General features: G+C 40.9%; 1 protein-coding gene across 13 annotated transcripts in view; it reads left to right on the plus strand.

Moving 5' to 3' along the window:
* Positions 1 to 14,567, plus strand: part of CADPS (calcium dependent secretion activator) — a 334,379-nt gene that overhangs the window by 170,321 nt on the left and 149,491 nt on the right. For all 13 annotated transcript variants that reach the window (XM_079958109.1, XM_079958115.1, XM_079958104.1 and 10 more), the window contains exons 10-11: positions 5,358 to 5,466; positions 6,515 to 6,727. In XM_079958109.1, coding sequence (XP_079814235.1) covers positions 5,358 to 5,466; positions 6,515 to 6,727 — 322 coding nt within the window. The remainder of the gene's footprint in view (positions 1 to 5,357; positions 5,467 to 6,514; positions 6,728 to 14,567) is intronic.

A 14,567-nucleotide genomic window follows, 5' to 3' on the forward strand; every position in this document is an offset into this window, starting at 1 on the left:
GGATCTGCTCATGCAAGGTGTGAGGCTAATGTACATGCACCAAACACCTGAATAGGGCTTGTTGTTGTTGTTTAGTCATTTAGTCGTGTCCGACTCTTCGTGACCCCATGGACCAGAGAACGCCAGGCACTCCTGTCCTCCACTGCACCCCGCAGCTTGGTCAGACTCATGCTGGTAACCTCGAAAACACTATCCAACCATCTCATCCTCTGTCGCCCCCTTCTCCTTGTGCCCTCCATCTTTCCCAACATCAGGGTCTTCTCCAGGGAGTCTTCTCTTCTCATGAGGTGGCCAATGGAACCTTAAACGAAATCACATTTATTACGGCATGCGATTTCATGGGCTAGAGTCCACTGCATCATGTAGTTTGCATTTAGCAGAATGGATCTCAATGGTCATCTCATCCAAGCCCCTGCAATGCAGGAATCTCAACTAGCTCATACTTGACAGATGGCCATCCAGCCTCTGCTTAAACAAGGGGCTTGTAGAACTTGGAGTTCAGTGAAAAAGCATTTGTATTGTACACTGCCACAATATTTTTCGAATGAGTTGTCAGTTTAGAATTAATCTTATCAATAAATAATTAGAAGTAGAGCCTGTGACAAGTAAATCAGAGCTGAAATGTAAATCAGAGATGAAAATAAGCCCAGTGACTTTTGTAGCTGGGGATAACCTTTTTGAGGTTTCAAATCCTGTTGAATAAAAAGATACTAACACCTGTGGTGGGACAGGACAGCAAATCAATTCTGTTCGGACTCAAATGAATGAAATTAAACTTCTTGTTAGTTGTAATTCAGCAGTTTTATACTGGAATTTTCCTTCTAAATTCCATTTTTCAGCTGATTAATTGAGGAAAGGTTATGCTATAATAAATGTGTTTGTCTTTAAGGTACCACACTATTGTTTTTATGGCAAAAGGCAAATAAGCTTATCTCTCTAGATACTGAACTGGGGTTGTTCAGGCTCAGTTACGTATGCTAGAAAATCATGAATCAGGTACCCAGTGTTTACTGGCATTGCAAAAAAGGAATCATACGCATCAAAAGAGATGACAAATTAAGAACACATTTGCAGAATTACAAAATATATACTTTTAGAGAAAACCATTGCAGAAAGAAAAACCCTGATGAGATGTTAATTCTGGTTGACAAAGGAACTAGTCTCCCACGGACATGTAATATCTGCTGGCATCCCTCATTTCACACTCATGGAGTAATTCAGATCTGATTATTTTGATTGAGCAACTGGAAGCTGGAGACTGAACATTGTCATCATTTGTCACGAATTGTCCAGAAGGTGGCAGCAACACGCTGCATATCTAGGGACAATGACTTCTCTTTCTGTCTCACAGACACGTGAGCAAGAATGTTGTTGTTGTTGCTAAGATTTATACAGTGCTTTTTTTCTATTAAAAATGTTTAGGGGTAGTCTCATTTTCCTACTCATATTGAAATACTGCCCTTCAGTGAGGCCAAACTTAGATTCACAAAATGTTTAGGGGTATGCGTACCCTGCGTCCCCCCAGGAAAAAAGCACTGGATTTATATACATACTGCCCTTCTTCATCAAAAGATCTCAGGGTGGTTTGCAAGATACTTTTTTTTTAATAGTTCAGCCAACAGAGAGAGATGTGCTGTGATCTGATGGTGAGTTGAAGGGATGGAACCCATGAAGGAAACTTAGGAGGGTCCATTTTATTGAATCTCACCCATCTGCAGGTCCGCACACACCTTCTCTCTCATTCTATTCTCTGTGCTTGGTAACAATGCAGTAAGTGTTCCAAGAAGCAACACAAAAGGGAAGCAGCTTTTTGATTAGTTAGAAATATTTCTCATTTGCCATGCTTGCTGTTCATCTGCTCAGGTGCTGATCTGAGCCTTGAAAAGCTCATAGAGCTGAAACAGGAAGTGGAAAAGAACATTGCTCTTCCAACTTTCTCCTTCAGCGTAATATTTATTTATACGGACATACATACATACATACATACACTCTGGGTGGATCCCAACAGAATATTAAAAGCAATAAAACAGCAAACATTAAAAACTTCCCTAAACAGGGTTGCCTTCAGGTGTCTTCTAAAAGTCAGAGAGTTGTTTATTTCCTTGACACCTGATGAGAGGGCATTTAACAGAGCGGGCGCCACCACCAAGAAGGCCCTCTGCCTGGTTCCCTGTAACCTCACTTCTCACAGGGAGGAGACCACTAGAAGGCCCTTTGTGCTGGACCTCAGTGTCTGGGCAGAACAATGGGGGGTGGAGACGCTCCTTCAGGAGATAGTGGGCTGAACGATGGGGGTGGAGACGCTCCTTCAGGTATACTGGGCCGAGGCCATTTAGGGCTTTAAAGGTCAGCACCAACACTTTGAATTGTGCTCGGAAATGTAGTCGGAGCCAGTGTAGGTCTTTCAGGACTGCTGTTATATGTGCTATGTACCTTTCCAGGGCAGGGGTAGCTAACCCCTCACACCACCTCATGACAAAGGGATGGGGACAATTGGTGACACACCTCAGAGGTTTTACAAGTACCAAGGGAAGGCCTTAAGAGCGCAGTTGCACCCACGGGCATCAGAATTAGGCCATGGTAGCACTGCATGGTTTGAGTGGGCAGGTTTCATTCACACACGCCCCTGTAGATGCTGACCATTTGGGAACACATCTTTAAAGCCTTGCAACAGGCAAACACTAATGCAGGAGGCAACAACAAAAGAAACCCAGCGCTGTGAAGGCCTGGGTGATGCAAGGAATGACTAGAGATACCCAGATGGGTTGTGACTGGTGATAAATCCTTCACAGTAACACCTTGAAAATTGGCTCCCTTTCCTCGTGTGGGTTTTTGGAACCACAACAATATCTTGTGGGTTTTTAAAGTATGGATAATCAGAGTGTGGAGAAAGTAGCAAGAGAAGCTAGCAACAAATTTGAGAGTGAGGTGGTGGCAGTTATAAGCACACGATTAATGATTATTTGAGACCAGAAGAGGGCAGCATGGCACTAAATTATCTTAGCTTGTTTGAAAAATCTTCTGTTTTTAATAAATCACATCTTATTGTATATCCTAGCAAGTTGTGTGTGTGTGTGTGTGTGTGTGCGTGTGCGCGCGCGCGCGGATATACATCTTGTTATATACATTCTTGCTAATAGTACGGTGCAGTTTGGAAGAAAGTCTTGTAGCTTTTCTGCGATGGCCAGCAAACACTCTGACATCCAGCGAGTAAGGGGGGATTTCTTCCAACCCCACCCCCCAGTTCTTCCAAAATGACAAACACAATGCATTGATACAAGAGTTTTAAGGAATTTAAGGAGTCAAAGTTTCCTTCGGAGGTCAAGGAAATGTCCAAACCAATATAATTGCGTCAGGAATCCAGAATGTGACACAACCTTAACAAAGTCATTTTGAAATCATTTGACAGTAAATTTCACTGTAAGTTCCTAGCCTAGAGCTGAGGAGAATCCTTTGCTTTCTAACTGCCTTCTCCTAGACAATCCTGATTTTTCAAATGTTAAGCACAAGCTAGCTCTTGATGCAGCCTGATGGGCACCTCAAGGCGATGCCAGAGCCCCCTGCAGCCAGCAAGAAGAGTGCCGTCAAGAACTTGACATTGAATGTGTCATGTCACACAGATAGATGGTAAATCAGAGGACTGAGAGCTGCCATTTGCAGGACCAACGACAACAACTGTACATATCTGTGGGGTTTTCATATTGCTTTAATATGACTGGCAACCAGCAATTTAGTGCACATTGTTTCTGACAGTGTGTCACTCTGGCGCTCTCCAGATGAATGATAAGCGGTTTCAAAGCATGTAGATTCCGCCTTTTGGACAATAGCTTCAAAAAAATAAAAATAACAAAAGCCCTGGGATCAATTCAGGGAGTGAAAAGCCCACTGTGAACTCGTTTTTAAGGAATGTTAAAGGATCGTTTTGGACGTAGTCAGAACAATTTATTTATTCATTTGCCATTTGACTCCTTGTTACTGCTACCCTCAACAGGTTCTACCTGGAAGTCTCTGGCCCTGGATGCCCCATGGAGATGATAATAATAATAATAATAATAATAATAATAATAATAATAATATTTATACCCCGCCCACCCAAGAGAATATTAAAAACACGATAAAACAACTCAAGTTAGTTAGGCAAGGGCTATAGAGTGTTTGCCCATCAACTGATAAATCTGAGACTTATCAGCACAGAGCTAATCTCTTCCTAGGGATAATTAAAACCTATTCTGTGCTTGTTCATGGATTCTGAACTGCTCAGGGACTGGGAGTAGAGATCTGCAGTCCATATCTAGTGCCTGTGTAGAGGAGGTTACCTCTGGTTTCCTAAAGTCACAGGTTATTCATCTGCAAGTGAACAGCCGAGGGCCCAGTGCAGATGTAATGTTCTTGGTTTGTAAGCATTATGTAAACTATGGTTTCCCAGTTCTGTTGTAACAGGAAAATTAGGTTTACCATTACGGCATGCCAAGAAGAAGAAGGAAGTAGGGATTGGACCCAATGCTGTCCTTGATCAAATAAGCCATGGGTTTTTTAGACTGGCATTGTTTTGCCTGAAGCAAACTCCTCAAGCTTTTCCTTAGGCTGCTGGGCAGGAGACAGCCGCAGGCTCTGCCGACATTCCTGGGCACGCCATGGCATATATTTGATTATTGGAAGGCCAAGGTCTTACTATGTGCCCCTAGGATAATGAATGTAGTATCCCAACATTCTCTCTTCCGCTAAGTAGAAACCTGTGCACTTCAAGACTGGTGGTAATGATCCCAAATTACAACTGGGGAGAGGTTTCATATACTAGGGTTTCAACTGAGATAGATATAGATAGATAGAGATGGATATAGATGATAGATAGATAGATGATGATGATAGATAGATGATAGATAGATAGATAGATAGATAGATAGATAGATAGATGATAGATAGATGATAGATGGATAGATAGATGATAGATGGATAGATAGATAGATAGATAGATAGATAGATAGATAGATAGATAGATAGATAGATAGATAGATATAGATAGATGATAGATAGATAGATAGATAGATAGATAGATAGATGATAGATAGATAGATAGATAGATAGATAGATGATAGATGATAGATAGATAGATATAGATGATAGATAGATGATAGATAGATGATAGATAGATAGATAGATAGATGATATAGATGATAGATAGATAGATAGATAGATAGATAGATAGATAGATAGATAGATGATAGATAGATAGATAGATGATAGATGATAGATAGATAGATATTTAAATGGCTGCCTAAATATTTGCAGATGCTGCCACTTCGAAGAATTCAACCGTCATCACCGGGTGCTATTTAAGTGTTCTGATTTTCCTGCAGGTTAGCCAATATACATTTGCTATGTGCAGTTACCGAGAGAAAAAAGCTGAGCCTCAAGAGCTGTTGCAGCTTGATGGATACACGGTGGACTACACAGACCCACAGCCAGGTAGATAAGTCGACTGGTCTCTTTATTATCTGGTTGCCCGCTTGTTTGCTGAACAGTTATGGGCCTAATCAGGATTTCTTCCATTTATTTCTGCAAGCTGCTTGTTTTCTGTTTGTTGTTGCAAGCTACGAAAGGGGTACTTAAACTGGTGCCCTCTGATCCCACATAATGTGAGAAAATCCTATAGATTACACTTTCCTGTCATTGAAAACTGCCCTAAGTCTCTGCATCCATAATGATATGATCCCCAAATCGTACTCATGGGCAACTGATTGATTAGTGTGTGTGAGGCAAGGGTTTCTTCCACATCTCTCCGAAGTCTTTGATTATGGGATATTTGATTATGATGGAAGGGTGGCTGCAGGGGCAGAAGTCTTGGTAGCCAATGCCATAGATTAGGGCTGATGGGCCCGTCTGTTAACACTAGGGAGGAAAGTATGAGGAAGGGCTTTGCAGTAACTTGTTGCTCTTCAAGGAGGTTGAGTACATGCCTGTTTAAAGACTTGCCTGGAGACTGCAACTTCTTAAGTGTCAAGAGCAGAAATAACATCACATAGAATCTGGCACAGTCACTTTCCAAGGGTTGGTTGTACATTATGTGTGTCCATTTATTTGTAGGGCTGGGAGAGACCCCTGTCTGAAACCTTGAAGGGGTGCTTCCAGCCAATGCAAACACTATGGAGCTAGATAGTCCAAAGGTCGGACTTGGAATAAGTCCACTTCCTACATTCCTAAGCTTCATTTGACCCTAGTCGTTTGCCCCCTTCTGCTTGCTGGATTGGACGCTAAAGGTCTTTTGCCTGAATGCTCATACAAAGCAGGGGCTTCAGATTCCCCCTGTATCTTGCAGCTTTCTGCACCACATCACATTTCCTTCTGGAGAATCTCCTGGCCTTCCGGAGCAGCTTTCCTGGAGGCATGGGAGACTACGAGCAGGAAGGGAGAAAGACTCATTGGGCAAACCTTGCATTTAGGATGCCAGCCACTGAATCCCAAATCACATCTCCAATTGCTGCCATTCTAATTGCTGGTTTCTGGTCTTCTTCAGGTTTGGAGGGCGGCAGAGCATTTTTTAATGCGGTGAAAGAAGGCGACACGGTGATTTTTGCAAGCGACGATGAGCAGGACCGGATCCTGTGGGTCCAAGCCATGTACCGAGCCACTGGCCAGTCCCACAAGCCTGTGCCCCCCACTCAAGTTCAAAAGCTTAATGCTAAAGGAGGAAACGTGCCCCAGCTAGACGCCCCAATCTCTCAATTTTGTAAGTAAAACAAGCTCTAATTAAAGCAAAGAGAGAGAGAAGAAGTGGGGGGGGGGTTGCTCAAAAGGTTGCTTGTTCATGAATGGGGGAGCAGGGGTGGGCTCCAACTTTTTCAAAATACATTTTTCATTGGTTTATCTTCACATCTGAGGGTTCTGGATGCTGTGCGCAGTGGACTGAGAAAAGAATCCTATTGGGAAACATCCAGAGTAAAGTCTAAAATGCAATACTTGATGGAAAGGTTCTCAGAAGATGTCTCTATAGGGTATTCCACACTTGTTCCTTACAACAATTGCATAAACATCCACCCATAATTTTCAGTTCTTCTCTGTGCTTTCCATTTTTTATGGGACAAACCATAAGGACAGCCATATTCCGTCCCATAACAAAACCAGCTGTTTATGCCAGCCTTCCTCAGCTTGGTACCATGTAGATGCTTGGACTACAGCTTCCATCGGACCCAGGCAGCATGATCAATGATCAGGAATGATGAGAGCTGTGGTCCAAAAACATATGGAGGCTACCAGGTTGATACAGTGCCAGGAATCAGCCATCTTTTCAAGATTGGTGTTTTGATATAGGACAGCATAGGCTGTCTTCTGCTGGTGTTGTTTTAGAAAAAGCAGATGTAAATGTCCCCTAACACCTTCTGTATCCTCTAAATCAGCTGTAGATCACAAGCACATTTTTTTGCTTTATATGTTATCCAAATTTAAACAACCAGGAACCCAGGCTGGCAAACTGCACAGAGAGACAGGATTGTATTTGTTAGTTACAGGAAACAAGAACCTCTTAACCCAAGACCAAATAAATCTGTGGTGCACTCGTGGTTTTCAGCCACTTGATTGTAAATTTTTCATTGTAATAATCAATTTACTGTTTTTGAACTGTTTGTTTTAAGAGTTTTAAACTCCACAAGCACGTAACTTATTTCCATTCACAAATGTCACCTTTTGTAAAAGAAATAGATTCATTAGCAGATTCATTAGCAGTGCAATCTTATGCGTGTCTACTCAGAAATACGACCCATTGGATTAAATGGGGTTTGTTTCCAGGTAAGTGTGTATAAGATTGCCAACTTAATCATGCAATTTGAGAGATATTTATTTATTTATATTATTAATTATGTATCCACCCTTCCTCTCAAAGAAACCCAGAGCGTCAAACAGAAACACAAAAGAAGGGAGAATTTAAAATCCAGTAACACTTTTAAACTAGCTCAGAGACATGATTTTGGGAAGAGGTTTAGCATAATGGTACTAATTGTGCTGCTAAGATTGTTAAGTTGTCCCATGGAGAAGGAGCTAAATTAATTTCTAGCACAATCTTTGGTGTAGGACGTTGACCACTTTCAGCTTAAAAAGTTGGTTTGGGGAGCTTACTCACGTGAGCCCTATGCAGCTATTGCAATCAACATGTGGAAGAAGGATCATAATTACACCATGTGTAGATTATACTGCCTGCATAGGGACTTAAATAAATAGACCCTAATGGGCATAGGGTAGAACCTGTATAATCCATACATTGCAATGTAGTAGTAGTAATAATAATAATAATAATAATAATAATAATAATAATAATAATAAATTTTATTTATATCCCGCCCTCCCCAGCCGAAGCTGGGCTCAGGGCGGCAAACAACAATAAAACAGATCTGTACAACAATGTACAGATTGAGTCAATTGTGTCTATGTGGATTGGGGCCTATGGTGCGCTTAACCTCCTTCGCAGATGTATGGTATGCCAAGGAGGTGGAGTTCATGATTCTCCCATTCTCCACAACTTGATTATAACATTTCCAGAGGGTTGTGGTCACTTCCACATGGTGGAATCAACCAATTGCGTGAACAGTAAACCCATGGTGAGCTGATACACTCTTCAGCCTTCTCACTAAGACTCCTGAAAATCAAAAGTTTCTAAGCAGCCCAAAATCAAAGTTTCTGCCAAGTCATCCTTCCTTGCCCTCTCATGTGTTGAAGGCTCTGGTAAATTTGAAATACATCAAAAGCGCTTGCCTTTACATACAAACACCTCGCTGCTGATCATGTTTTAGTTCCTTTCCCCCCTACAGAGTATATCTGTGAGGGTTTTTAAAGTTTTGAGAACTATTTAGATATGCCGATATCATTTTATCACATGCTTGCATAGCTTGGACTCTTACTCTGACTTTATTATTGCCCAGCAAAAGCTTGGTTTTCATTTCAGTACGAATGAAAACATGGCATGATGCAGACCGGTTGAAGGTTGTTCCTTTCATGGTTTCCCTTCTGTTGCCCGTTACAAAAGGAAAACTTTCATTGACTTAAGTGGCAGTTTGACTGATTGGTGGATTGAAATGCTACAGCATTGGGCCTTATAATGGCATGTGCATCCTCGCTCCCATCACCTTTAGGTGTATGTGCACACACACACACACACTGCACACATTAGGAGCAGCCCGTTTTCATGATTCTAATGACATTACACGTTTGTGATGCAGGTCAGGTAAGTAAACAGCATACTTTTCTGAATTGCTTGCACAAGGACCCCACAGAGCAGTCTGATGGCCTTTCCTAGCTCTGTGAATGGCTGGCTAATCCAAGAGTGAGTCATAAGAATACTTCTCCTTTACATAATCTAATACACTTCCCCAAAGCTGTGTTGTTCCCATTCCAAGCATTCCATGTGCTCTGTCTTTACCTACTTGGCACCTTTCAGGATTCTGAATTTCCTGTTTTGCTCTTCAGTTCTTAAAGAATGGTCTCCATTCCCCACAATCCCTAGCTGGCGAAGTCAAGAAGTGTGGGACATACAAATCTCAAGCCCATGGGATCTCCCTGATCAGCACCGGGAGCCTCCATAATGATTTCCAAATGGTCCCCCTCTCCTCTTTTGGACTCCTCATAATCCTGCGGTGCTCCTCATCTGAGAACGTACCACATTCAAAATGAGACAATGGAAATTCCAGACTTAGCTACGGCTGCCCCAGATTGCTCCCCTGCTTTGGGATGGGCCAAGCATATCGCAGAATGTGACGCCTTCCCCGATCCATCCCCCTCTTTCAGCCTTGTATATCTAACACCATGTTGAGCAAGACTTTGAGGCAAAGAGAGAGAGGAAAAGACAGAACATGTCAGGGCGCTTGTGCACACATTATGCGTTTCCTCTTAGTGGCTTAACGGCTGAGCTCCTTATATTAAAAGATCCAGTGATCTGGATACCCAGATTCTGCCAGAGTTATATTCCTAGCATAAAAAGGTAAAGGGACCCTTGACCATTAGGTCCAGTCGTGCCCGACTCTGGGGTTGCGGCGCTCATCTCACTTTATTGGCCAAGGGAGCCGGCGTACAGCTTCCGGGTCATGTGGCCAGCATGACTAAGCTGCTTCTGGCGAACCAGAGCAGCGCATGGAAACGCCATTTACCTTCCCGCCGGAGCAGTACCTATTTATCTACTTACACTTTGACATGCTTTCGGACTGCTAGGTTGGCAGGATCTGGGACCGAGCAATGGGAGCTCACCCCGTCGTGGGGATTCGAACCGCCGACCCTCTGATCAGCAAGTCCTAGGCTCTGTGGTTTAACCCACAGCGCTACCCATGTCCCTCTATTCCTAGCATAGCTGTTTATAAAACTGACCAGCTAATAAGAGCAATCATGTGCTCCTTTGTGGAATATCTCTTCCCTGGAGACATTCCCTTTCATTTGCAGACTTTGTTTCGCATCCACATCATACATTTAAAGTACACAGCTTCCCCTGTAGAATCCTGAGAACTGCAGTTTATTGAGGGTGCTGTGAACTGTAGCTCCGTGAGGGATAAACTATAGTACTCAGGATTTCACAGGGGAAGCTGTGTGTGCTAAATGTGCTTTAAAATCTGGAAAAAAACATGGAAGTAGAATTGGCTTTTCCCTGCATTTCTCCTCTGCTGGAGTAGCAAATCGGGCAACCGAAATGAGTTTCCTTTCCAGAAACCTATCCCTAAAGAAAACATCACATGCTCCATCTTAGCAAATGGATGCAGTGGCTGAAGGCATTCCTATTTCTTCTGATAATTCTGTTTCTTCACAAAGTGATTGAAATAGACACATATGCCAACAAAGACAACCACAGCAGAGTATTATGAGGGTAGAAAACTGCAGACCTTTTAAGTCCTGGTCGAGAGAAAATGACTGGTAGGTAAGATGTACGGCTATAGGTAGCTCCAGATAGCTGAAAAACTACCACTAGAGGTTGCTAAAGGTAATCCATAATCTCGTAAATAATAATAATAAATCACCATGTTCATACAGTCATGAGCTGAAACGCAGTTACCCTTGGGTTTATATACCACTTAATTGACAAAGACCTCTAAGTGGTTTACATAAATCAAGGGAGGGGATGAACTAAACAAAAATATTGAGGCGAGTGCATCTTGCAAATGCATAATATGTGCACAGGCCTTTAGCCCAAACCCATGCATCGCAGCTGCTCCCCCCCCCCCATGCTCACCAAAACACCAGTGAGCTCAGGCTGTGAAAGGTCATGCTTTATTAATGCCTGCATATTTGCATCACTTTTTTTTCTTGCATCAGAACACCGAGCTCCTTGTTAAAATGCATCAATGGGCAATAAAAAATATACGCAGGTAGAGATGTAAGCATCAGAAGTGAGTCCTTTTTATGCACACATGATGATGACTGCCAGGTATCACACAGGGAAAACAGAACAAATCGTTCAGTTCCCATGTAAATCAAGTATTGCATTTTAAAGGGTTTCATTTCTCTATTTTTCTTCAACCACAGAAAGGTAAGTACTATTGTGAGAGAAATGCTTTTATTCTTGTGCATTTAGCTTGCATATCCTTTTTGTTTACTTTTCCTTGTTCACAGTAGCATATAGTTCTTGGCTACATGAAAGGCATGAAAGAAAGTACACATTAGAGGCACTTTTCATTAGTGTAAAATTTTTGCTAATGCTTTCATAGATGACATAAATTGCCTAAAGATGGCAGAGCTGCATTGTGTTACTGACCAGGAAAAAACAACAACACTCCGTTCTTACGATGAAGCTGTCTGTAAAACAGAAACTTGAGAACAACACATTTTACAGTTGGGAAACTTGGGAATAATACTGAATTCATTTGGTTCCCACCTAATTTGTCTTAGCAAATGTAAACTTTATGCAACGTTCGACTTCCCGTATGATAGCTGGCTTCCAACTTTGAATGAAACAGATAGCTTTTATTTAAGTATATAAAATTTAAAAGTGGAGTGTATTTTTGCGGGCATTTTAAATGCAGAAAACAATAGATCCTGCTATTCATCAGTTTTATAAAGTCCAACAATCCCATTTTTTTGTGAGAGACTGGTACTTTTGTTATTGCTTTTTGTTTCTACCAATAAATCAATAAAAACCAGCACTTTAATCCTATGCATGTTTACTCAGAAGTAAGAGCCACTGTGTTCATTGGAGCTTTCTCCCAGGAAAGTATGCATAGGATTTCAGTGTAAGTAAGCTAGAAGGTTCGTGCTATATATGCTTTCAGTAAAAGGAAAACAAAAATCTACCCAAAGCCTTTGTTGATTACTCCTAAAATGATGCACAACACCCTTTGGCAATATATAAAGTTTCATGAAACGGCCACTTGTCTGGGGATATCAATTTTTATCTGTTCTGTTTTATTACTGGCACGCTAGCCAAAATGCACACACAGACACACACACTTTCATTTTTAAACCTTCTTTTAAACATGAAAGATTGTTCAGTAATTGTTTCACATATCACCTGTGCTTTTCCTTTCCTTTCCGTTATTTCGTTTTGTTTGATTTGTGGTATCTGTTCTATTTTACGATGTTGGTCGCATCACGTGCAAAAGATTTGGCTGTTCTTTTTGAGAATTCGTGTGATCCTTTGTTTCACCCTTTATATATTTTGTATATATATTTATATGGCTAGGTTTTTGAGCTTCATTTAAAAAAAAAAACAGCTGTTAAGTGTTGTTGTATATTCGTGTTGTTTTAAAGTTTCTTTATTTGTCTTTGATTTTCTTATTACTCTTATTATTATTTTTTGTTTCATTCTTTGCTTGAACCCAAGTACTCTAGCTGCTAGGTTAGAACTCCTGTCTGCTTTCCTGAGCCTTGTTGCTAGCCTTTATGTTATTCTGGTTTGTTCCTTCTTACCCTGCTAACTTCTAGCTGGACTTAAGGGTAAGTGCTTCCCTGTAGCTAGCACAGATCAGATAATCAGAGTCGATTATCTGACATATGCAATGTGCTTCCCCACCCCACCCCTCCTCCTCTTAAATCTTTCTCATGTTTAGATTTTGTAGTACAAATTTTCCATATTATTTTCCTGAATTTAGGTTTGAAATGTAAGTTTTCCATACTGAAATTAGGATGCATGTGGTGTTTGCATAATTGCCTTCTCTCCCTGGCTTTCATATTGGCATCAACTGATCCTCTTAGTAAAAGCCAACCATTGACATTTTCTTTTCCTTTTTATTTTTCTTCTTCTTCATCCCAAGGTTGTAAATATGAATTAACATCACAATGAGACTGTAACTATTACCTTTCTTTTGTTTCATGGAACTGACATCTAGTTTTGACTGCTTTGATGCCTGACAACAGATCATTCTGCACTTTGCCAACCTACCGTTCTTTTTTGTTTTGTTTTCCCCGTTCCAATGATTAGCTTGGTGTAGTTCACCAGCAGAATGGTGTTAACCCTGGACACCTCCAAGAATAGAAAGGTAGGGCAGTGAGCCTTATGAGGGAAGGTGCTGTATGTTAAAGTGGTGGGGAATTAACAAGAGCAATAATAGTTCCCTGCGGGCGCAAGTATGACTGCTTATTGAGTAGCAGTTTCCAGTGGTCTAGAAACCAAAAATGTGTGTCTTATGTGGTGATCATTTTGGTAACCTTTTGCTTTTTCGTTTTTCAACATATCCATATGTATAACCACATAAGAGAGAGAGAGAATAGCTTAGAAGCGACAGGGTTTCTTCCTTTATCCCATCCTCACCTCTTCCACCACCACCACTAAAAATTAAAAATTAAAAATAAATCCATTAAAATGAATGTTTTGGCATGCGATCTCATATATAACTCTGCTTTAGCAAAACAGCAGTCTTTTTAAAAGAAAGGAAATGTAAGGGATCTTTAGCTGCTAAATCATCTTTTTGTTTCCTTTCCCCTAATCCTGGTTTCTTTTAAAAAAAAAGACAAGCTGAATTCGTCCTAATAAAAACAAGTCCCCTTCCCCTCCATGTTAACTTTTAAACAATATGCTGTACTAATTTTTTATTTATGTTCAAAAAGCTGTTCCTCATACAAATGGTGAGTGCACCTTTACTTAAGAGAGAATTGGAGCTTTTACTGGTCACGAGAGCTGGCAAATATGTACCTGGAGTATTCTGAATGCAATAATGAAATGGAGCAGTTGGGTTGCTGTACCTCCTGTCCATGAGGCAATACTCCTTTTCCCCCTTTTCTTTCTTTTTTTCCATAAGCATACCCTGGATACCAGGCAGAATTTCTTCACCACTTCTAGCAAATACTTTTCTTTTCTTTTCTTTAAATTCTTTTACTCAATTTTTCTTTTATTTTTATTTTTAGTTCTTTCTAAGTTGGTGGGGGAGATCTAAAGAGGATCAGATTTGCTATAGAACAGAGTTGGGGGTAGAAAATCTGGATTTTGCTTCTTTAAAAAAAAAGAAAGACTGAATGAATTCTGGTCTGACAGTATGTATCTTGCATTAGAATGCATTGCTATCCTCTTAGTTGTTTTATTTTCAGCAATGTGTGTGCTTTTAGTTGCTTTAGTCTCTATTTATCTCTCATGAGAACACTGCTTATGTTTTCTTGTATTGTCAACTTGC

The sequence above is a fragment of the Podarcis cretensis genome (genome assembly GCF_951804945.1).
Source record: "Podarcis cretensis genome assembly, chromosome: 2".
NCBI lineage: Eukaryota > Metazoa > Chordata > Lepidosauria > Squamata > Lacertidae > Podarcis > Podarcis cretensis.